The 24,152-nt window shown below is 25.7% G+C and overlaps 13 protein-coding genes across 13 annotated transcripts; 7 read left to right on the forward strand and 6 right to left on the reverse strand.

Moving 5' to 3' along the window:
• Nucleotides 1–426: 426 nt before the first annotated feature.
• On the forward strand, nt 427–6,450 carry ENU1_073920 (leucine rich repeat-containing protein; the record flags this gene model as incomplete). Its single annotated transcript, XM_008858487.1, has 2 exons — nt 427–1,413; nt 1,474–6,450. The coding sequence occupies 2 exons, from the start codon at nt 427–429 to the stop codon at nt 6,448–6,450; spliced, it is 5,964 nt and encodes a 1,987-aa protein (XP_008856709.1).
• A 158-nt stretch (nt 6,451–6,608) lies between these two features.
• Nucleotides 6,609–7,658, forward strand: ENU1_073930 (hypothetical protein; the record flags this gene model as incomplete). The annotated part of the gene is made up of 1 exon (XM_008858488.1): nt 6,609–7,658. The coding sequence occupies one exon, from the start codon at nt 6,609–6,611 to the stop codon at nt 7,656–7,658; it is 1,050 nt and encodes a 349-aa protein (XP_008856710.1).
• A 43-nt stretch (nt 7,659–7,701) lies between these two features.
• ENU1_073940 (hypothetical protein) lies at nt 7,702–8,103 on the reverse strand (the record flags this gene model as incomplete). The annotated part of the gene is made up of 1 exon (XM_008858489.1): nt 7,702–8,103. The coding sequence occupies one exon, from the start codon at nt 8,101–8,103 to the stop codon at nt 7,702–7,704; it is 402 nt and encodes a 133-aa protein (XP_008856711.1).
• Nucleotides 8,104–11,843: 3,740 nt separating this feature from the next.
• On the forward strand, nt 11,844–12,977 carry ENU1_073950 (hypothetical protein; the record flags this gene model as incomplete). Its single annotated transcript, XM_008858490.1, has 1 exon — nt 11,844–12,977. One exon carries the CDS (start codon nt 11,844–11,846, stop codon nt 12,975–12,977), a length of 1,134 nt encoding a protein of 377 aa, XP_008856712.1.
• A 632-nt stretch (nt 12,978–13,609) lies between these two features.
• Nucleotides 13,610–13,942, reverse strand: ENU1_073960 (hypothetical protein; the record flags this gene model as incomplete). The annotated part of the gene is made up of 1 exon (XM_008858491.1): nt 13,610–13,942. One exon carries the CDS (start codon nt 13,940–13,942, stop codon nt 13,610–13,612), a length of 333 nt encoding a protein of 110 aa, XP_008856713.1.
• Nucleotides 13,943–14,086: 144 nt separating this feature from the next.
• Nucleotides 14,087–14,698, reverse strand: ENU1_073970 (hypothetical protein; the record flags this gene model as incomplete). Its single annotated transcript, XM_008858492.1, has 1 exon — nt 14,087–14,698. The coding sequence occupies one exon, from the start codon at nt 14,696–14,698 to the stop codon at nt 14,087–14,089; it is 612 nt and encodes a 203-aa protein (XP_008856714.1).
• Nucleotides 14,699–14,897: 199 nt separating this feature from the next.
• Nucleotides 14,898–15,251, forward strand: ENU1_073980 (ribosomal S17 protein; the record flags this gene model as incomplete). The annotated part of the gene is made up of 1 exon (XM_008858493.1): nt 14,898–15,251. The coding sequence occupies one exon, from the start codon at nt 14,898–14,900 to the stop codon at nt 15,249–15,251; it is 354 nt and encodes a 117-aa protein (XP_008856715.1).
• Nucleotides 15,252–15,339: 88 nt separating this feature from the next.
• Nucleotides 15,340–16,679, reverse strand: ENU1_073990 (RNA recognition motif domain containing protein; the record flags this gene model as incomplete). The annotated part of the gene is made up of 4 exons (XM_008858494.1): nt 15,340–15,907; nt 15,962–16,194; nt 16,269–16,400; nt 16,473–16,679. The coding sequence occupies 4 exons, from the start codon at nt 16,677–16,679 to the stop codon at nt 15,340–15,342; spliced, it is 1,140 nt and encodes a 379-aa protein (XP_008856716.1).
• Nucleotides 16,680–17,797: 1,118 nt separating this feature from the next.
• Nucleotides 17,798–18,205, forward strand: ENU1_074000 (histone H3, putative; the record flags this gene model as incomplete). Its single annotated transcript, XM_008858495.1, has 1 exon — nt 17,798–18,205. The coding sequence occupies one exon, from the start codon at nt 17,798–17,800 to the stop codon at nt 18,203–18,205; it is 408 nt and encodes a 135-aa protein (XP_008856717.1).
• Nucleotides 18,206–18,522: 317 nt separating this feature from the next.
• ENU1_074010 (hypothetical protein) lies at nt 18,523–19,632 on the reverse strand (the record flags this gene model as incomplete). The annotated part of the gene is made up of 1 exon (XM_008858496.1): nt 18,523–19,632. One exon carries the CDS (start codon nt 19,630–19,632, stop codon nt 18,523–18,525), a length of 1,110 nt encoding a protein of 369 aa, XP_008856718.1.
• Nucleotides 19,633–20,558: 926 nt separating this feature from the next.
• ENU1_074020 (zinc finger domain containing protein) lies at nt 20,559–20,822 on the forward strand (the record flags this gene model as incomplete). The annotated part of the gene is made up of 1 exon (XM_008858497.1): nt 20,559–20,822. One exon carries the CDS (start codon nt 20,559–20,561, stop codon nt 20,820–20,822), a length of 264 nt encoding a protein of 87 aa, XP_008856719.1.
• Nucleotides 20,823–20,974: 152 nt separating this feature from the next.
• On the forward strand, nt 20,975–21,838 carry ENU1_074030 (hypothetical protein; the record flags this gene model as incomplete). Its single annotated transcript, XM_008858498.1, has 1 exon — nt 20,975–21,838. One exon carries the CDS (start codon nt 20,975–20,977, stop codon nt 21,836–21,838), a length of 864 nt encoding a protein of 287 aa, XP_008856720.1.
• A 72-nt stretch (nt 21,839–21,910) lies between these two features.
• Nucleotides 21,911–23,929, reverse strand: ENU1_074040 (DENN (AEX-3) domain containing protein; the record flags this gene model as incomplete). Its single annotated transcript, XM_008858499.1, has 1 exon — nt 21,911–23,929. The coding sequence occupies one exon, from the start codon at nt 23,927–23,929 to the stop codon at nt 21,911–21,913; it is 2,019 nt and encodes a 672-aa protein (XP_008856721.1).
• Between the last annotated feature and the right edge of the window lie 223 nt (nt 23,930–24,152).

A 24,152-nucleotide genomic window follows, 5' to 3' on the forward strand; every position in this document is an offset into this window, starting at 1 on the left:
AAGATTTGATCAAAGAGTATAAATTTAATTCTAATTTGATATAATAAATACATACTATTGACTTCCAACCCCTCTTTATAATTCTCTTTAAATTCCAAAACTATTTCTTGATTTTTGAAAGTGTATTTAGTTTAAAATATTATAATTCAAATTTCATTTAAAACTTAATTTTTTTAAACAGAATTTAATTTATTTTCAAATTTGATAGTCTTTCATTTAATGGTCTGTTTTTTTAATCCAAATAACAACGCCTTTAAGTTCTGTTAGAACGTTGCATTAAGTATTAAGAGAATTTAACATAGTCATAAGAAAAAAATAATGAAATTGAATTTGTAAATTCTAAAAAGAAAGCCAAGTGATGATTTTATTATAAGAATTGTTTTTCAAAGAAAATAAGAAAAAATACCACTAAAAATTAATTTTTCAATGAGCATGGGAAGTACCACATTCAGGCCTAAAGACCGCCATAAAACTAAGAAAAATGGAATGCTTGAATTATTTAAAGGACAAAAGCCTGAGTCAAGAAGTGTTCCACCCCAATTGTCTGAAAGGACATTGACAACAACTGACATCGAATCAACACGGTCACATGAGCCATTACTATTTCTCAGAAAGAGTGAATCCCATAAACCTCAATTCAGATTAAAGACACATACATTTGATGGGGTTCCATTAGTATTAGAAAATTCATTTCGATTTATCGAGAAGGTAACACGGGAAACAAAAGCGGTAAAACCATATTCTCAAATGACTGAAATAGAATTAAATGAATTTATTAATAAATTTGGAGAAGAGAAATTGACAAAATATGTAAAAGAAAAACAATTAGGAAAAGACGTTAAGAGAATTTCATTAGAGAAACTTATTAAATTAGGGATTAATGAGAAAAAAGCTATTACTATCCAAAATGATATTATTAATTATGAAAACAAATCAAAAATTGGTAAACATATTTTACTTATGAAAGTTAATTCAGATAAAGCTTTGAGAAAAATGTTTGAATTAATGAAGGGTTATGAAGTAAATGAAATAAAACAATTTAATGAAATGCCTAAAGATGAAGCACATTTAATTGCTTTTATGGCAATTAGAACATTTTTTGCAAAAAAACGACCTATTTTAATAAATGAAAAGAAAGCACATGAATTATTTGAAGGATATAATCAACTTAAAAATGATGAAATTCAATTAATGAATGAAGTTAGAAAATTTATAGGAAGTCTTGAACAAAATGGAGTTATTCTTCTTCGTACATTAAAATTTATTCATAGAATGATTTCTGATGATAAGAGTTGTTATTATTATTGTAAAGAATTATTTCTTCATACCATGTTTTCTTTTTTCTATGAAGGTGATTCTAGTAAAGTTCCTAAATTTTATTTTCTTGTTGATTTAATAGATAAGTTAATACCAGTTTGTTATTTATACTCTTTTATTAAAAGTATTTATTGAACAAGACCATTTATTCTCTAGAAAAAAACTCAAAGTAAATTGGAAAGAGTTTTTGAATCAGATAGTCTTTATGGTGGAGAAGTAATTTTATATATTGAACAACCTAGTAAAATTCCATTATATATGATACTTAATCAAGAACAATTAAATAAAGAATGTTTAAATACTTGGGTTGGAGGAAAACTTTATTTAACAAATTATCGATTAATATGGAGAACATCAAATGAGTCATTAGGTTCAATGGCACAATGTTATTATTTTAATCAAGTTCCATTGAAAATGATTTTTGAAGCTAATGCTGTATCAGGAAATGGTAGTAATTCATCTCAATGTCCTCATTGTATTAAAATTATTTCACGAGATAATAGAATATTACTCTTTTCAATGGAAAATGAACAACGAGTAATCTCATTTAAAGAACGATTAATTTATATAGCAAATAAAGTAAGAAATCAAACAATGAAAATAGATGATTATGAACAGTTTTATTTCAAAAATATTTTTGAAAATATTTGGGAGAAAACTGCAACAAGACTTGGAGTAGATATTAAATCACCAAATTCATTATTTTGTGTTCAAAATAATTTAAAAGATAGAAATAGATGTAGTTTTGAAGGAATTACTTTTAGACATTATCAATTAATTGATGAAACACATTTAGAAATGGATGAATTTAAACGTTCACCTATATTAATACATAGAGATAAGTCAGGGTCTTATCTTTTTAAATTACAATATATTTTTTGTAAAGATCATACTACTTCACAACTAAAGTATCCAGATGAACTTAAACAAATATTTACTACAATATGTACAACTGAAATTGTTTTTGTTAATTCAACTTATAATACAAATCCTTCATTATTAAAAACGTGTGATACTCTTCAAGATTCTTTTCATAATAAAATTGTTAAATTAATGAATGATGTTAATGAAAAAACTATAGGAGAACTCAATGGATATATTAATTATTTACTTGAATATCAAGAAATTATTTTATCTGTTACTATGAATATTATTAACAAATTAACTCATGGAGAATCTATTATTCTTCTTCCAAATACAAAAAATGCATCAGAAATAGGAATTTATACTTCATTGATTGAATTATTAACAGATAAATATTATAGATCATTTGAAGGATTCTTAGAATTAATTTTTAAAGAATTTGTACAGTATGGATATTTTAAAACTATTTGTCAATATAATCTATATCCCGTTCATTTTCTTGTATTCTTAAAAATGGTTCATTCATTCATTTATTATTATCCTTATCAATTTGGATTCAATTCAACACTCATTCATTTCCTTTATCAACACTGTAATTCTGGACGATTTTCTGCATTTGAAGGAAGTTCGACTCAAGGGGTTTTTGTATATTTATATTCAAATAAAGAATTCTTTGTAAATAACTCATTCGTTAATGAAGAATGCGACTTTTATCAGAAATATTGTAACAAAGAACTACCATTAGTACATTGTCCATATTTCTTCTTTAGATGGATGAATTATACATATAAACAAACTGACTTATTTAATACCTCTGCTGCTGTTAACTTTGACCTTCATGAACGAGGAACTTTAACAGAAATACCAAGTTATATTAAAGATGTATCTAAAGCTGAAGTAATTAATCTTAGTAATAACCCATTAATGATTATTCCAGAATGTCTTCAAGTATATACTACATTACAAAAATTAATATTATCAAATTGTAAGTTAAATTGTATTCCTAAACATTTCTTTGATTCATTGACTCAATTAACATATTTAGATATTTCAAATAATAGTGGAACCAAATCTATATTCTTTACTCCTTTATTAAGTAGTTTAACTAACTTAAAATATCTTGATTTATCATCTCAAGTTTTCTTTGAACCAAATGCATTAGATAAATTTATATTTCCTGTAAATTTAAAAACATTATTATTAACTAATTGTATTAATAAATTACCATACTCATTGACTAAAATTAAAGAATTAGAAACACTTGATATTTCAAGAAATAGTTGTATTAATATTTCTATACTCCCTCAACTTACAAGTCTTAAGAATTTCATATTAGAATCATGTGAACAAAAAACATTACCTATTCAAATTAGTTTTTTAACTTATTTAACTAAATTAGATGTTGCTGATAATGAAATTAAAGAATTACCTTATTGGCTTTATGAAATGACTCAATTGAAAGACCTCAATTTAAGTACCAATTTATTGAAATATATTTCTATAAAACAAACTCAATTAACCTCATTAACTCATTTTGATATAAATAATAATTCAATTAAATCATTACCTGTTGTTCATCCATTATTAAATGGAGTTATTAATTGTTTTATTCCTCCCGTTATTAGTAAGATTCATGTGTTATCATCATCATTTGGAATTGAAACTATGAAAATGATAACTGATGAATGGATTTCTATGACAAATAATAGTACAAATAATATTATATTTCTTCATTCAACTGATGAAATTTGTGGAACTTCTTCTCTTAATAAAAAAGATTATTTTACTTTTATATATCATGATGACTCATCACCAATATCATTTAATTTTTCACGGAATGATTGTTATTTAATAGTGTTTACATCAAAAGAAATTGAAACCATTTATTATTGGAAATATTATCTTAATTTGGTATTACCACAACAAATGTCTGTATTTGTTTTATTACTTGCTGACATTAAGTCATCAGAAAAAGATTTTATTGAATCAACAGTCAAAGATACTTTTAAACAATGTGACTTTCTTCATCTTGCAAAAGGAAAAGAGAATAGTAGAATAATGGCAGAAAAGTTTATTGAATGGATAAAAAAATTTAAACATAGATGGGAAAATGAAGAGTATGAACTTCTTGAAATTGACCAAGAATTATTAAATTGTGAAATTAATCCACCAATTGTTAATAGGGCTCAATTAGAAAAAATTATTGAAACTTTTGGAATCAACAAAGAAAAACATACACGATTTATTGATGAGTTAAATCAAAGCGGAACAATTATATCAAGTGCTTCAGTATTAAATATTATTAAAAATAATGCACCAGACTTACTTAAAGTTTTACCTTGTTTTGATTCTATGGAAGAAGTATTTATTCTAAAAACTAATTTATTTGAGAAGATATATGATATAATGTATAAAAATTCAACAAAAGGAATTGGAATAATGAGTGACATATATTCTAAATTACAATGGTGTGGAAATATGAATATTACATTATTCTCTTTTATATTATTCAAAATGGAAATACATAATATGTTATGTGTTTACTTTGACGAATGGTTTAAAAAGTTTCATTTAACTAATAATTATGAAGGATTTAAACAAGAAGGAGGAATAGAAACCTTAAAAGAATTATTAAACAAGCCAATGGAATCTCAACATAAATTAGTTTTAATTACTAAAGAAAGCATCACAAATTCACAAAGAACTAACACTAAAATATCTGAACAAAATCAACAATTGATTGAATTAAAAGATGATTCTATTCCTGAATCAAAAGAGTGTATTCCTTTTGTTCCTTTCAGTTTACACAGTACATTATCTATAGCAAATTCAAAAGTCATAGAACGTATTTGGCCTAAACAATTAGAAAAAGGATATAATGAGTATGCCTGGTCATTTAGAATTAATTATGTTCCTCCATTAATATATGACCATATTTTGGCATTAATTTTAGTTAGTAATTCAAAAATTATTAATATGTTCCAACAATATGTATTTGTTGAATTTGAAGACCATGACCAAATTTATTATCTTATGATTAAATTAGAATACTCTCGGTTAATTATTAAAATCAGAACTATTGCTAATAGTGTTACACGGTCATTGTATTGTATTAGTTTTATTGGAGAGTTAAATAAAAAGATTAAAGAAATATTATCATTTTATTCAAAAGAATTAGCAACAAATGAATGTGTTTTATGTCCAGTTTGTATAGAAGAAGGTATTCCAGATGTAGGAGAGATGCTTGTTGAAAATTTAAGAATTGCAATAAGAAACAGTAATGATACTATTAATTGTCAACCAAGCATATCAAGAGGGAGTTACAGACAACATATTGTTTCAGTGACTAATATATCAATTGGTATTCAATTAGAAGTATTAAAATCAGATTTTTCTAATTTAATGATAGAAGGAAGTAAAGTAAAAATAAAACGACATTTATTAGATGATACTGATTATATATTATATGAAGCATCTTATAATAATGAACAAGTATGTATGAAAACTTTTTCATATGAAGGAAAAAATGAAAAAGGAGGAAGTACTAGATATTTAGGTAATGTGTTTTCTACAATGATGAGAGAAGCAAATGTTGCAAAAACCGTTAACCATCCTAATTTTTTAGCATTAAAAGGAATTGTTTTAACCCCATTAGCATTATTAGTTGATTATTGTGAACAAAATCTAAGTCTATATCTTCATTCAAATAGTACAGTTGATTGGAAAACAAACTTAGATTTTATCATTCAAATTTGCACAGGAATGAAAAAATTACATTCTATCAAAATGGTTCATCGGAACCTGAGAACAAGTGCCATAATGATAAAAGTTAATCCAATCACTAAAGAACGATATGCTGTAATTGCTGATTTTGGTAAAACAACACCAAATTATATTGGTAATAAAATCGAATTCACTAAAGATAAACGAGAAGAAGATATTAGTAAAATCGCTTATATTGCTCCTGAAGTACTTCAAGACCAAGAATTTAAACCGGAAGCTGACGTATATTCATTTGGTATCATTCTATGGGAAATAGCACATAGGCTATATCCTTATGAAAAAAATAAACAGTCTCCTCCATTATTTTATCAAATCTGTAATGGAATTCGTCCTCTTCCTAATGTCAAAACCCCTTATTCCCAATTTAATAAATTAGTTATCAAATGTTGGCACCAACAACCAACAAATAGGCCTTCCTTTGCTTCTTTATGTATTGATTTTCAGAAAATAAGAAGTGAAGCATTTAAACTTGATAAAAAGAAATGAAATTGTATTTTGTTATTCAAATATTCTATTTTTTTTTTGTTATATTAAACAGTCGAACATGAATATTTAAAACAAATGTTTATTAAATTATATTTTAAGCAAATGTTTAAAAGTTAAAACTGTTTTTTTATTAAGAACTTAAAATTAAGATTGAAGAAATGAGTAGAAGATTAACTGAAGAACGATTCGCCACTGCTTGTGCCAATGCAACAAGTAAGATCAATGCACTTGTTACTGGAAAAAAACAATGTCTAATAAAATCAAAAAAGGTTATTGTAATAATGCTTGAAGAACATCGAAATGTTGATGCAAAAAAAGAAGCAAAGGATATGATTTATAATCAGTATTTAGTTGATATTTATGAGGTATTAGTTAAAATGATAAATACTTTAGTTCAGTATTCAGCAACATTACCAAGATGTGGATTAGTACCACGATCTCTTGATGTTGAAATTCGAAGTATTGTGTTCTTTTCTGAACGACTTGAAGACATTAAAGAACTTACTGATATAAAAAAAATGTTTGTTGGTCAATTTGGAACTACGTTAATTGCAGAGACAACAGAAGATACTATTGATCAGCGTTTATATAAGAAATATCGAAATATGAACAACATCTCTGAAACAATTGTTAATAACCTTCTTGATGCCTTGAAACCTAAAGAAGTTCAACCTGAAAAACAAAAAGGTTTTGGTGTCCCAACAACTGACCCTGTTTCTTTTCAACAACAACAATTTATTCAACCTCAACAACAAAATATAAATGATAGTTATTCTCGATTTGCTTCTATGAACCAAGACAATAATAGATTTCCTACTTTTGAACAACAAACAAATCAACAAAATCAATTTTCAAGTATGGGTAATGATAATAAATTCCCTTCACTTGATACTCCTCATCAACAACAACCTCAATTTCCATCTATGAGTAACGAAAATAAATTCCCTTCATTTGAACCTACTCAACCACAGCAGAACCAATTCCCAACCTTCAATACTCCAACTGTTTCACAACAAAATACATTCCCATCATTTGATCAACCAATTCAACAAAATACCAATAAATTTCCTTCTTTTAATCAAACCCAGGAACAATCACAACAATTTCAATCAGTTGGAACTTTTGCACCAATTCCTAATTCAAACCCAGTTTGTGGGAGTGATGATGTTGATGATTTATTATCACGTATGAATGCATTGAAAGATTGAAAATGAAGTAATTACAAAAACTATTCAATTAATTCATTTGAAATTATTTTTTTTCTAATTTAACATCAAGAAATGGTTTGTGTTGTTCTACCATAAGTTTCTTAGCGGTATTAATCATTCCTAATGGAGTATCTTGGAATGACATTCTTAATTTTAGAATATCTTGTGCTCTTAACTTATTTGTTCTTTTGATTTTATTTTTGCTTGGATTTTTTCCATGAAATCTGTGACACATCATTCTGTACTGTTCTAATGGTTTGATGGTTCTTCCTAAATCATCCACTCTATCAAGATCAATTTCATCATCTTCTTTTACTCCATCATCTACACCTCCATGTGTTTTAAGAAATTCAATGCATTTACATACACCAAATCCTAAATTAACTTCTTCTGTTAGTATCACCGTTTGAGGAATCTTTTCTTCTGTATTTTCATTAAAATTCATCTTTTTCTATTAAATTGTTTTTTTTAGTGTTTTCATTAACAGTTTTTAGATTTTCTCTTTTTCTTCTGTATAAATAAACAATTTCAAAGAATGAACTTTTAAGTAGTTATTAGATAAGTACCCGATTCTATGAGGCAAAATGGAACGATTTTATTCAAACAATTGAAGACTTTGAATTGGCTCAACGTAATATGAGTTATGATGTACTTTCATTTTTTGATGAAGATAAAAAAGTAAAAATAATGACACCAACATTAGACTCATTAAAATCCTCAAATAACTTATAATGTATTGACTGTGAAGGGAAAATGATATGGGTATTATCAACATTAGCAGATATGTTTGTCTATTGTAAGACTAAAAAAGAAATAATAAGAATTGCTGAAATGTATGGAAAATGGTTAGATATGAATGAAGTTAATAAACCAAAATATTTATGAGAAGAATATGTTAAATGTACAAAGATAATTCTTGGTCAATTAACATTACCTTTTCTTAATTGTAAAAGTGAAGAAAAAGAAATTGAAAGTCATTCAGAGTATTGTCTTATAGCATTAGATGTATTTTATAAGTTAATTGATAGTTAATATTGAAAAGAACATAATGAATGGATATTAAGTTGTGTATATGGTATCTTTGTTACTGTATTTGAATAACTTCATTCTAACAAAAAAAGAAATTATTTCGAAAACAAACAAAATAAATATTATTTTTATTTACTTGAAAGACTTATTAACGTATTACACTTCTGTTTATTAAAAAGTGCTAGTATTTCAAATAATTGATGGTATATATTTAAATCCCATTCTATTGAATGGCAATTAGACACTGATGTATTTCAACAATGTACTGCGACTACTTTATGTCAACAAGAAAGTTATATGCAAAGTCTTATAGAAAATCAAGAAGTTTCTACAATTCATTTTATTAAAAATAATGGTGAAGAAAGAATTATTGAAATGAGCCAATCAACACTACAGTCAATTTGGCTTTATTTATAGGTTAAGTAGAATTGACTGTAATACATTAACCTCAGAAAATGCATTAACTTTTCAAGGAGGTATTAGTTTATTAATGCATGATCTTTCAAGTAGAATTAGTTGTAACGCTAATTCAACATCATTACCATCTGTTGAATATGATATTATACTTATATGGAAAAGTAGCTTCATCACCACTATTTTCATGTGACCATGACATTTATTAAGAAGCTATTTGTGTTTCTATAGGAAATATATTATCATTCTTTTCAGAAACATTGTCACTAACTCAAAACAATCCTGAATATATTTCTTTATTAATTAGTATTATTCAAAAATCACTTTCATCTTTAAACTTCTTTGTAAATAAATCATGTTTAGATAATCTTCAAGCAACATTAAATTATCCATTAAGTGGTTTAACTTTATCTCTTAAACTAATCTATAGTTCAATTGATAATATATTAAATACTTCATTAAGTGATAAAAGAATAAAAGGTTATGTAAATGCTTGGGTTTTCCGTGGTTTTATTAAAACATTAAATAATTCATTAGTTCATTATAATGTTTATTATACAATGGAATTAAAAAATATGATTAGTTCAGAAGATCAAATATACACATTATTATCTACACTTTTCAGAGAAATTATAAATACTGATCTTGTAGGTTAGGAAAACTTATCTCTAGTCTTTGTAATTTTATTACAACATTCTTTATTTCATTTCTTCTAATAACACCAGAAACATCTAATTTCCATATTAATTATGGTACTTATACTGTGAATACCATTCATCATCTAGCATGGTTATTATTATTTGACATTCAAAGAATGTACTCAATTGATATCGATAAAGAAGTTAATTATAAAAAAAACTGTAATTATTCTTCAGCATTTTACATGCCATATGTAAATGTACTCATTATATCCCAAAACATGGTGAAAATACATTTTCTTTGGCTGTAGTACAATTAGTTCTCTTTTTATTAGAAAAATTTATTTAATGTCGTAAACCACAAAGTCTTCCTGATGTTTTTGTTTATTTATTGATATAGACTCTTTATGACTATTTAAATAGTGCAAAATCATTACAAAAATAATATATGAAAACATTGTTTGATGTATTTACCAAATTAAGTTGATTATTTCCACGTCTTATTCCTCAAATCAAACATGTCTCAACAAGTCTCATTAGTAAAGAATTATTTGAAGCAAATAATGATACTTTCCTTTCTATTCATTTTGTTAAAGAATGTCAATTAATGCAATATTGGTACAATAAAGCATTAGATCATATAAGAGTTGTTTATAAAAATGGAGTATTGTACTCTCTTAATGATATCCCTTAAACAGATAAAACACAATTACGGTGTGCTATTATTGAAAGAAATTGTGACGGTAAATTTGTATTTGAAAGTTCTGTTGATTATGTTAGTACATTAGGACAAATTATATCAAAAAAAGAAAATACTGTTAATTCTCACTATGATGGAGACAAAAGAATTGAAGGAGTTCCTCTCTTTGTTTCTTCATCAACAAAAGAAATTGGTCAATATCCAGAACAATTAGAAGGAGCCTATCAATTACATTTCAAAACATTCTTAATGTATTTTATTCCAAATGAAGATAAGAGTGTATTTTCTCCATTTCTTTGAGCTTTACTCTATCATTTATATGTTATTGGGATTGAGTTAGATGGTATTGAATTAGAAGTTAATAAACAATTACTTAATGCTTTAATTCTCTTAGATAATCAACAATCTTTCTTTAACGCAAAAGTTTTTATTGACTTTCCACCACATGATAAAATTGGGCAACTTTTCATCTCTTTCAACACTTAGGAAAGTATAATGAAAAAGAAACCTCAGTTATTCAAACTGACATAGATAAATTGATATTAGTTCAAATAAACGAAGCAAACTTAATTTGTGACTGTCTTAAATTATTTAAAACAATAAAACAAAAAGAATATGACCTTCAAATAATTTGGAATTGCACACACTCTTATTCTCCAGATATTTTAAGTAAGAATATAATTATTATCACTCCAGTCTCATGAAACACTTTTAGAATAATATCAAAAATAAATACAACTTTAATTTCTGATGTTTATTTAAATGGAAATTCATTGTCATATGCAATGCCAACTTTTTCTCTTCATTTATTTATTCAAGACTGTATTACATATATTTCTTGTAATATCCTTAGTTAAAAAACAATTGACAAAATTGTATCTTCATATAAGTTTAATAATAATGATCGTTTTGCTTTTATTTTTAATCACAAGACTAACAAGAAAATTTCTGAAAACAATTCTTTTATTTCTACTATCTGGACTTCTTCACCAATTCCACCACCAAAACATATACACCTTATTCTGAATCAATAAATAAAGTTATATTACCAACGCATGTCAGGATGGCAAATAGAAACAATCAAAAATAATCCATCAACTGACCATTCACTGTATCATTTATCAAATCAAAACCTTCAATCAGAAAAAGACAAATTTAAAATACTCAACTCATTAATAACTTGTGAAATATCAGAAACTCCATCTTATATTGAGAAAAATCACAAAATATAAAAATTTCAACAATCTTGTCTCCTTTCAAAACATCCTGAAAAATAATTTCTAATTTCGTTTTTACCTTTCATTTTTATTTTTTTTTGTTGTTTGAAAAGAAAGATTTAAAAATCTTCTTAAAATTAACGAATAGCTTTTCAAATATAAAAGAATTGTTGCATAAAATAAATTAATGAAAAGTGATTTTCATCACTTGGATAAATTAATTCAAATTTATCCTATAAATAAATTTCAATACTCCCTTCAAAGGTTTTGTGAAAATGAACAAATCCCAAATGAACTTTACAAATACAAATCAACAAAGTCAAAACTCTCCATTAGTCCATTGATTGGTGATGACTTTATTGGAAGAGATATTGGAGATTGGGTTGGACTAAGTTTAAAAAGTCAACAAACAAAAAAACACATAACCACTAATTCATTATACAAAGAAATATATGTTGAAGGAGTTGTTAATCAATTCTATTTTAATTGTATTGACTGGATTGAAAATTCATTGATTGTTGGGCTAAGCAATTCTGTGTTTGCTGTTAATGTTATAACCAATGAGAGTTGTCAATTAATTCCTACCTATGAATTATACTCAGTGAGTTGTGTAAAGAAAGAAGGAAAAAAAACAGTTATTCTTGGTGATTGTGATGGGACTTTATACCAAATTGACTTAGAAGAAAATGTAGTTTCCAATAAAGCAAAAATCCATAATGATAGAATAGGAAGAATCATTTGTAGAGAAAATATAATTGTAACTGGAAGTAAAGACAAGAAACTTAATTTTATTGACAGAAGAATATCGTTTGATAAACCTACATCATCAACATTATTTGAAGGAGAAATCTGTGGATTGGTAATAAATGATAATACTATTTGTATTGGAACAAGTAATCATATTGTATATGTATATGATATACGTTTCAATAACACTCCAACTAACATTGATTATTTCCACAAATCAGCTGTTAAAGCTCTATGTTTTGAAATTAATAGAAATAATGTAATATTGTCTGGGGGAGGGATACGTGATAGGACAATTGAAAGATGGAATTATCTTACAAATGAAAGAAGTTATGTTGAAACTAATGCACAAGTAGTATCTATTGATTATAAGGAAAAACAAGAATATATACTTGTTGCTCTTGGATATCCTTCAAATGGATTTATACAACTAGATTATCAAATGAATGTGTTAAATAGATTTGATGGACATGAAGGTAGGTTGCTAAGTACTGCAGGATTTTCATCACATGAAGATCCATTATATGCTTCTTTAGGTTCTGACTGTAAAATAAATATTTGGGATTTTATGTAAACTAATTTTTTAGAAAAAGAAGATAATGAATTGTTGAGAAATAAAATTAAAATTGTGTATAAGCAGTTATACCATATTCGTCATCATTAGAAATTTCTTTTGGGAAGAAGATAAATGTTAATGTGTAAACATACAAATTACACAATAACTGTCTACAAATCATAGAAATAGCTATAAACAACAATTAATCATTACTCATTTAACAACAAAAAAAGATTTTATGAGAATAACAAACGAGGTAAATAATTCATGTCTTGACCAAAAATTAAGTGAAGAAGAGTAACTATTAAAACTACACTAGTAAAGATACTAAACCAAAAAATTCTGTTTTTATACAGAGGGGATCGTATTTCAGAATAAGTAAACAACATATAAATCAATGTCCATCCATATAATAAGAAACAAATAAAAGTTGATAACGCACCAAACATAAGACCAATTGACATCGAATCATCAACCACAGAAAATGGTGATTTATTTGATGGAAGATAATATAAAATGAAATACAATAAGAAAAATACAAAATATGCAAGAAGTCCTGTTGCTCTTAATATCCATATTAAAACACTATTCTTCTTTCCTAGTGCTTGCTAATTTATAAATAACACATAGACTTTTTATAAAATAATAATTTAACAACAAACATTTCTCGAATGGTCGATATGTAAAAAGATAAATGAAATTAAAACAATTTGATATATAGTATATATACAAGTATCAATACATGATATCCAATCAGCATTAAAGAAGAATCGAAGAATATTGAATGGATTGTTATAAAAATTTAATAAGATAATCATAATAAAACTATTAATATAAAAATGGTCTTCATCATTTTTATATAATTTCATAAAGAGATATAAAATAGAATAAAGTATAGTTGCTATAACTGATAAAATTACTAGGAAAGTGACAAATGATATTTTGAATAGTGAATATCCTGGAATTCCTCTTTTAGAATCCATCACTAAAGTATTATACAACCCAACTTTAAAGAAGAAAATAAAAGTATATGAAGAATTGAAGACATTTCTTAAATAAATAAAACTAAATCTATTACACTCTCCTCCCTATTTGATTAAATATTTTAACATAGGTACTAATTTAATTTAATAAAAACAAACAGTGAATGAACATTGTGTTTCAAATTTGACTGGTTTATTAATGTTATCAAGAGAATTTAACTCAGGATGATCTAGCCACCAAAAAGTAGCATTTCCACTAATTGTTATTTTATCCACTGATTGATGGTTTAAATCAGTTTTGACGTATGGCTTACAAGTTGTTGCTTGAAACTGGTTGTATGTTTTTATTAAAAATTCTACATCAAAGAAATAATATGTATCTCCTTCACTTAATGAAGAACTAATTTCATCTTCTTCTAAAGAAACAAGAGATGACTTTAATCCAATAGAATTCAATTCATTTTCAATTTCATCAGTCTTATCTTCTTTTATTTTATTAACAATATTCATACCATTGAATGAATCAACAATTCCTTCTATCTTTTTTTCATTACCAATAAAAGAAACAAAAGCAACAGTATCATCTCCATTAAACGAAGAACCAACATTGAATGTCGTTGAATTGGATATAATTCCAATTTCAAGTATTTGGCCAAAAGAAAAGAATATACCAATAATTAAACAAATAATCCAAACAACACATAAAGTAATTTTCCAAATACTTCCTAATTCATCAATAATGACTCCATTTGGCATCTTTTGAACAATTGATACAATACAAGATGTGAACTTAAAATTTTCGGTTGATGGTTCTTCTTTTCAAAGATCTCATTAATATTTCTATAACACTATTCTTATTATAAAAATCTATTAAAACAAAACTATTACAATTAAAACCCTGAAAAAGGTTTTTAATTTTACTGTTGAACTTCATAATTCAACTGATTTACAAGTAATGGGAGGAGTCAGAACTAAGACAGTTAAAAGAGCTGCTAGAAATATTATTGAAAAGTATTATCCACTCTTAACTCTTGATTTCCATACTAATAAGCGTGTTGTTGATGAAGTTGCTGTTGTTGAAACCAAAAGATTAAGAAATAAAATTGCTGGATTTATTACTCATTTGATGAGAAGAATTCAAAAAGGACCAGTAAGAGGAATTTCTTTCAAACTTCAAGAGGAAGAAAGAGAAAGAAGAGATAATTATGTCCCAGAAAAGTCTGAAGTTAATATTGACAAGATCACTGCTGATCCAGTTACTCTCAAAATGCTTGAATCAATTGGAATGCCAATTAACAAGAAAAATTAATTGCAAATGTTTTGGATAAATTAATTTTTTCTTTTTTTTAATTTATTTAATACTATAAGTAAAAACAATAAATTTTTTTAAAAAATATTCATTTATATGGGTTTGTGTCTGATTTCCACGATTGTTCAGATGTTGTTTGAACTTGTCGTGAAGAAAAATAAGGGTTATATGTTGGTTGAGGATTTGACTCATTCTGTTTTCTGTCATCAGATGAATTAGAAGTTGTTTGAAGATTTTGTGGTGGTGATAGTTTTTGAAGTGGATCTTGTACAAATGGTTGTTTTTGTGAATTTGAGTATTCAGGTAATGCCTTTGGTGTGGTTGGACTTTGTTGTTGATAATAAGGATGAGTTGAATGATAAATTTGAGGAACTGAAGGAGAAGAGTTGTTGTTTGGTGGTTGAATTTGAATAGAAAGTGGATAATATTGAGGTGGGTATTGATAACTAACATAAGGAGGTTGATATTGAGAAGGATATGTAGATGTATACGGAGGTTGGTATAAAGAAGGATAAATAGAATAAGGTGGTATTGTTTTTGAAGAAGAACTAGGCAACTTATGTTTTGGGTAGTTTTTAATTCTATCCTTTGCTAAATGGTCATGTTTTAATTTTTTTAATTGATTTTTTGTTTCTACAATACGTTCAAGATCTTTTCTAATGTATAAGACTTATTGTTTATTTTCTATAGAAGAATACGTTTAAACAAACTTAGAAAATGATGCGTATTTTACTTCTATAGTTCCTTCATTCCAATGAGCATTATTAGAAGATTCAAGTGCTTTAACAGCAGCTCTTGAGTCATAGTATTCAATAAATTTAATAGTAATTTTATCAGCTGAGTCTCTAACTTCAGAAACTTCACCAAATTTTTCGAAATAGTGAAAGATTTCATCGTTGGTAGGGATTTTTTGAAAACCACGAAGAATGACATATAAATTTGCCTAACCATTATTTATTCAATTATTTTAAACAAAATTATGTATTAATAACAGGGTAATAAAGAAAGAAAACAAACATGATTCTCAAGGCTATCTATTTTATTAATTTCATTATCTTTAGGTAATGAGTAATGAATTTTGATAGGTCTTCCACCAATTTCTTTTTTATTTAATTCTTCATGAGCTTTTATTGCATCACGAATATCATACTAAAATATTATTATAAAATAGTTATGTTATGACTCAAACTAAAAACAACAATGAACCCTGGAAAAACAAACAAAAGTAATGAAGGCAATTCCTCTATTCTCAATTTGACAGAACACTTTTTTAATTTCTCCGTATTTCTCAAATAATTTTTTAATACTCTCTTCATTAGTATTAAAACAAATATTACGAACAAAAAGTATTCTCGACTTCCTCTCTACGATATCTTCCCTCACTTTTTGATTTTTATTTCTATATGAATGTTCGTGTCTTTCACTCATTTTTGTTTTCTTTTTAGTTCTCCATTTTCTTTTTAAATTTTATTATAATTTTTATTAACCCCTTTTTGTATTTCTTTTTTCATTTTCAATATTAAGAGAAACACCATCTAATTTATTATTAAACACTCTTGGTTATTTTGTTGTTTCTTGTAACTTCTTTTTTAAAATATAACCATTTCATATCTCTTTTTATTATATCAATTTTTGTTTTTAATGTTTTAAGAAATTAATTTATTAATTTATTAATTTAATTTAACTAAATAATTATTTTAATATTAACATTTTCAAAGTATTCTTATCATATTTTCCATATCTTTTATTTTTATTGTACCAGATTATTTTCTTATTAATGGTATTTATTGAAATGTAACGTCTAACATTTTATGTAATCTCTTTATCAAATTTAGAGACTTTTGAACTTACAACTTTCAATTAAATTTATAAATTTAATTTCAATTTTCTAAATAAAAATTATTGATTCATTGTTTAGATTTGTGTTTTTTAAAATAAATTGTTTAGGAGAATAGATTATCATTAAAACTATTTTATACTAATTTAAAAATATTATTCTGCTAATAAATATTTTTTAATGAATAATATTATTTTATAAATTATTTATTATTGAGAGTTAAGACTTAACTTCTTTTAATTTCAACATGAAAATTTAATAAAAATTCAAAGAAATTAATTTCTATTTCAGAACGACTCAATTCTTTTTTTTACATGAAAAACTGTACTAATAACTATTTACTTAAAAATATTTAATAATAAAACTTCTCAATTTTTTTGGTATTTATAAATTTTTTAGTACTAAGTATTTTGAAGAAAAAACGATTATTTGTTATAAAAAGAACTATAAATTATTGTGTTATTATAATGACTTTTTCTCTTTTATATAATATAGAAAACCTAAAGAAACCCTAAATATTAAAAATAGAATAACAATAAAAACTATAAGAAACAAGTATAAAACTAGAAATAAAAAAAGAGAAAAAGATTAAGAAAAGAGAAAAATTTACAAAAGTCTTCGAAAAAAAGAAACCCTAAAAATTGAGGAAGAAAAGAATATTTAAAGATAGAAATGAACTGAATATATCAATACTGTGTTTACTAACACAATGGCCAGAACTAAAGGACATATTGAACGACCAAGCAATAAATCAGCTAAGGCTGTGAAAAATGTAGCATTCAAAGCTGCTAAAAAGATGTTATCAAAGGATAGTACTAAGAAGAAAAGAGCACATCCAGGTGCAGTTGCTCTTACTGAAATTAAAGTCTTACAAAGATCTACTGAGCTTTTATTAAGAAAAGCACCATTCCAAGCTCTTGTAAGAGAAATTGCTCAAGTCTCAAAGAGTGATTTAAGATTCCAATCAGCTGCAATTTCTGCTCTTCAAGAAGCTGCTGAAGCCTATCTTGTTGGACTTTTTGAAGATACCAACTTGTGTGCTATTCACGCTAAGAGAATTACCATTATGCCAAAGGATATGCAACTTGCTAGAAGAATTAGAGGTGAAAGAACATAAGTATTCTCTTATTGTGTCTATTTGAATTTTTCTTTAATCAATTTTTTTCGTTTTTGAATAATTATTATAGTTTTGTCATATCATTTCTTTTTTTTTCATAATAATAAATTATAAATAAAATTGAGTGTAGTTTTATAAGTTAAATAAAAGAATATAAATGGGGGATGATATAATTTAACTATATTCTATCAGAATCCAATAATGATGATTTGATAAGGATTGTAGTCATTCATTTTAAGAAAAATATACTAAAACAGATTATTCTTTTATTAAATTTTCAAAGATATAATAAACAATAATTAAATTGAATAATTTAATTAGTCAGTTTTTGGTTTAGCAGCTTCCTTACAAGTTTTCTTGCACTTGCAGCAGTCACATGTGAAAATGTAAAAAAGGAAGACAAAGATTACTGAAGCTTCATATGGAAGAAGATAAAGTTTATTCAAACCGTCGATAAGTAACAAGATAGCAGTCAAATAACTTCTGTCATAAGTCCAAATGAAAATATTACTGAATAAGAAAATAAAGAATCCACAAGCAATTTCTAATTCAAATGGGACTGAGAAAATAAGACAAAGGCTAAGTAATCTATAACTTAACAAGTAACAACCGAAAATATATACTGGTGAATAAAGAATATAATAGAAAGTTAATAATAAGTTAACAAAAATAATACCTAATACAATAGCTCCAAGAACAAATACACCAGTAAAGATATAATCAGATGTCATTTTATAATATTCAATACCAGAAATACCAGAGATAATTAAAATAATAAATGAAGATAATTCAAATCTAGTAACTAATCTAGTTTTTTTGTTAATTAAATAGAAAGCAATAACAACAACGAAAATTGGAGTAGTAACACCAAGCTTATTAATATAATTAATAAAGATACCTTTGAAAATAGTAAATTTATCAAAAATATGTGAAGGAACAAATGAGAAAATAGAAGGGATAATATTATTATTACCAGTAATACCAGTAATAAATTCAAAAATACTGTATTTTTCAAAGTTTAATACTACTGTTTTGAATTTGTTACAAGTAACTGATGGAGTTAAACAGAATAAATAAAGTGCTACAGCACCAATTACTGTTAAGAAAAGTGTCAATAAATGGATTAAAGTCCATGAGAAAAATCCATTTTGTGGAATCAAATTAAATAACCAAACTAAAGCAATTGACAAAGCTAAAACAATAAGTAATATTTCAGCATTAAATTTAGGTAATTGTGTTACTACCTTTTGAATAGTAGATGGATAATTTGCAGTACAGAATGTTGAATTTACTTTGTCTTTAAATGAAGCATAAGTTACTTCATAACTTGGTATTTGTGGTGCATGTGGTAAATAAGTTTGTAAAACAAGTAACCCAATTAATAATAAACCAATAAAGAAAGATGTCTTTGGGAAACCGTAAGTCATTATGTATTTTAATTTTTTTTTGCACTCAAATATCCCTCCACCTTTTTGCTGACAAGGCTTCATGTGGCATTTCCTTTTTAAGATATAAAGTCAATTTACTATATTTTATAATAATTTATAATATTTTGTTATTTTTAAATAAACTATTTTTAGTTTTCAATAATTAAATTGAAACAATTAAATTTTTGTTTTGTATTATTTTTGGAATTTTTATATCGGGTAACTAATATTTAGGTTTATTTAATTGTGAAATAAAAAAAAAGTTATTTTTTTTAATATTAATAACTAAATAATGAAAGCAAATTAAACTATTTATTCTTTTTTATAACTTTTATCATTTTTTACAAAAACACCGTAAATTTTTATATTTCTTATTATTGAAGTTTATAAAGATATTTTAAAATTTTGAAATTTATTATTATAAAATATAACGTGTTTTAAAAACAAAATAATTCAATTATATACTCAAAAAACTATATCAATTATTTTAAATAAAAAGTAAATAGTTTATTTACTTAAAACATTCTTTAATTATTTTAAACTATTCAATATTATTTAAAAGAGAATATTATGGATTTAATGAAAGTTTTTTTTTTATTTAAAATTACTAATTAATTTTTTTCAAAAAAAATAGTTTTTTTATTAATTAATTAAATAAAAAGAATTATTAAAATTAGTTTTATAAAAAAAAATCTTTATATTCATTATTATAAAATTGTTTATAATTAAATATAACTTATATTTGATTCTATAACAATATCATCTTCATTCTGATTAATAAAATAACTCTTTTTGTATTATTTATAATAATGGTGTAACAATTCTTTGTATAATAAAGTCTTTGTTAAATAATAAAATTTCTTTTTAGTTATTCAAGTTTTTCATCAAAAAGTTTTAAAAAAACTAATTAATTAAATATTTTTTATATGACTGTTGAAATAATTGAATGGAATGAAATATCATCATGGTCTTGGGATTTACTTGAAGACACATGTTGTTTTTGTCAATCTACTCTTGACTATTGTTGCCCATGTTGCATTTTTCCTGGAGAACAATGTCCACCAGTAGTAGGAGAATGTGGTCATACATTTCACAAACACTGTATTGACACTTGGCTTGAAAAAAATACTAATTGCCCAGTTTGTCGTCAACAATGGAAGAACCAAAATTTAATGGAAATTGAAAATTAATTTATTGTTATGTATAACATAATTATATTTTTATTTGAAGTTAAAAAAGAAGGAAGTTAAAGGTAGTGAAAAGCACATCAAATCAATTTTTTTTTTCTTTCTTTCAACCTTTTCTTTGAACTGAGTTATTGGAACTCATATTTCAATAAGACATGCACTTGACTATCAATTATCAAAATAAAGAATACCCTATTACTGTTGAAGAAACAGAAATTGTTGCTAATTTAAAGAACGAAATTGACAACCTTATCAATATTTCAATTGATAGATTAGAATTAAAATGCAATGGCATTGTATTAGACTGTAATAGTCATACATTAAATAGTTATAAGGTAACTGATCATTGCAAAATTGAAGTTACTATTTTACCACCACAACTTCATTCATCATTATTATTTCCTTCAAATGCAATCTATAGTATTTGTGCTATATTATTAGTTTATTTTTCAACACATCCATCATTACCTTCATTAGAAGAAACTACAGAATCTACTGCCATGATATCATGTATTATTTTGATTGTTTATTTAGTCTTTAAATCCTTATTTTCATTATTCCTTGATTATCCAGCTAAACCTACTGTTGGACTTACTAGAGCAATGTTCACTGCAATTACTGGTGTATTGATTTGTGCAATGCTCTCACTTGAACTTTGTTACAGAAAAAATGAAACAAGTACTCTCTGCACAATTATTGGAGCAATTAATTGTCTGAGTTGTACAATGGGACTGTATTACCATCACACTTACCTCTCAAAAGGTTATAATGCTTTTGGTGAATTAGTTTATTTCCCATCTAAGGCATTATATTCTTTTATTTCTTGCCCTAACAATTTATTTGAGGGACTCTTCTTTACTTCCTTTATGTTTTGTACTTCATTTACAAAAACATCAATTATTTTATGTATTTTAAATTGGGTGGCTATGATTATGTTATCACAACATCAACATAATGCTTATAAAAAGACTTTTAAGAACTTCCCTATTCGTTATCGCTTGATTCCTTTTATTTGGTAAGTAATGAATAATTAAAATTTTATACTTCTTTTTCAATTAACCAATTCTGAAATAAATAAAAAACAATTAGAATTAATTATAATTAATTTTGAAATTGGTTCTTTTATTTGGTACAGGTGGTAATGGCCTTTTATTTATTGATTCAGTTCTTTCACTAATTCTAGTAGGTGTTAGGTTAGGAGATGAGTTGGTATGTCCACTTGTTCGTTTAGTTTGTTGTTCCAATTGTTTATTGTTATTATTTGTTGGGTATGTTCTTGTAGGGACTGTTGGTATTGTTTGGGTTGTTGAAGCACTTCTTCTTGGAGGAAGAGTTGGTGGTTTAGAAAAAACAATCTCATCTTGAGGTGGTGGTATTGGATAGTTTTGTTGTTTTGGAGTTGGTTTTGGAGGAGTTGGTGGTAATGGATGATAATTATGTGATGTTCGTGCTACAGAAGATGACTGAGGTGTTGAGGGTTGTGGTTTTAGTTGTTCATTAGATATGTATATAGGTGAATCAGTAGAACAATTAAATACCTCTCCATGTTTAGGTGTTTCTTGTGGTGTTGAAGCTACTTTCTTTTGTTCTTTTGTTCGTTCATTTGGACTGAGCACAATCAATTTCTTAATTGAATTTTTCATTGAACGTTGGAAAGTTTCAACAAATTCATATTTCAAATCATTTTCATCTATTGGTTCGTTTGTAATAAAAGATTCGCTGATTTTCTTTTGTTTATCATATTGTTTTTGTAGAGCATGTTTATATGCAAGACTAATATCTTGTTTAGTTATTGGTTCATTAATACCTCCACATAATAAACATTTCTTTCTATCACTGAATTTATTACAAATAATACATCTTGCACATTGTCTGTGATGGACTGAATTGTCTTGATATTGAAAAACAGGGTCTTCTTTAACTATCTCCTCAAGACATCTCCCACACCTTCTTTGTATTGAACTAATGTCTTGTAGCTTTCTATATCTAACAGTGAATGTTTCATTTATTATTGGTGATATTGGAAGATTATGATTTAATCTGTTTGTTTCTTCTTCTATAAATTGAAAGAACATTTGAGATTGACTAAAGTGTTTCAAGAATTCCTTAAAAGAAGAGGTACTTGATAAAAACATTTCTTGGGCAAACTCAAACTTAGATTCACTCTTTTTGAAAAAATGACTATGTCTCTCCAACATTAACTTATACAATTGTTTAAACAATTTAACTACATCTTCATCATTAAACTCTTGTTCATTAGCAATAATAAAATCTAGTCTTGCCATAAAAATTCCCATTGGTGTATTAACTAAATAATTCTCTCGAATACATCGTGAAACCTCTTGGTGTTTATCAATATCTATAACATGTACATCATCATCTTCACCAAATTCCATCATAAAATTAGCATAAGTACCGCGTGTACATCCAATTATACATGGAAGTATTGAACTTAAATAGGATGAAAGAAAAAGAGGTAATATTGGAATTAAAATATGTTGCCATACAAAAGGTTGGAGAACACTAAGAAAGGCTTGAATAGTTGGGTGAATAGTTTCTGGAGTACAGCTGTGAAAAATAAATCGTTCTTCAAGAAGCATCTTAAACACAATATCAACGAAGGTATTAACTCCAAATGCTTTAATTGTTTCAATAATATAATTTGGTTGTTTGTTAGTTACTTGGAAGTTACCTAATGTAATAAATGATTTTTTAAGTTCTCTGTTTGTTAATGTCATACATCGCTGAAGAATTAATGGAGGATTTAAAAATTCTTTTGTATTTAACATTGCCCTCAACAAATCTAAGAAAAAAGTATTATATTCCTTTGTAACAATAATAATAACTTTAGGAGTAGTTGTTGTATATCTTAAATAATAACAATACTCATATTCATGTTCAAGAGTAGTTCGAATACATGAAAATACTTTGGCAGGAATACCACTAATTCCTTCATAGTTTAATTTATTTAACTCTGGGTAAACAAATTGCATATACTCTTTTACATCATTGACCTGACCAGAGGCAAAAGTTGTTTTATAATTGACAGAACTAACCTGAAATTCAACATAATAACTACATATTATTGAGACTCTATCTTCTTCGTTCATTCTCACAAATTGGAGGAACTAAAAAAAAGAAAATATTTTCTTATCGGTTTTTAAAAATTAAAATGGAAAAGAAGTGATAAAAAAATCAAAAAATATTCAACTATTTTTATAGAAAAGAAAATATAAAAATAAGAATGAAGAACTAAAAATTTAAAAAAATAGGGAACTTATGTCCCAACAACAGTTAACTAGATTATTACAAGAGAAAGAACGACTAATGAAA

Source organism: Entamoeba nuttalli, assembly GCF_000257125.1.
Source record: "Entamoeba nuttalli P19 unplaced genomic scaffold asmbl_3595, whole genome shotgun sequence".
NCBI lineage: Eukaryota > Evosea > Mastigamoebida > Endamoebidae > Entamoeba > Entamoeba nuttalli.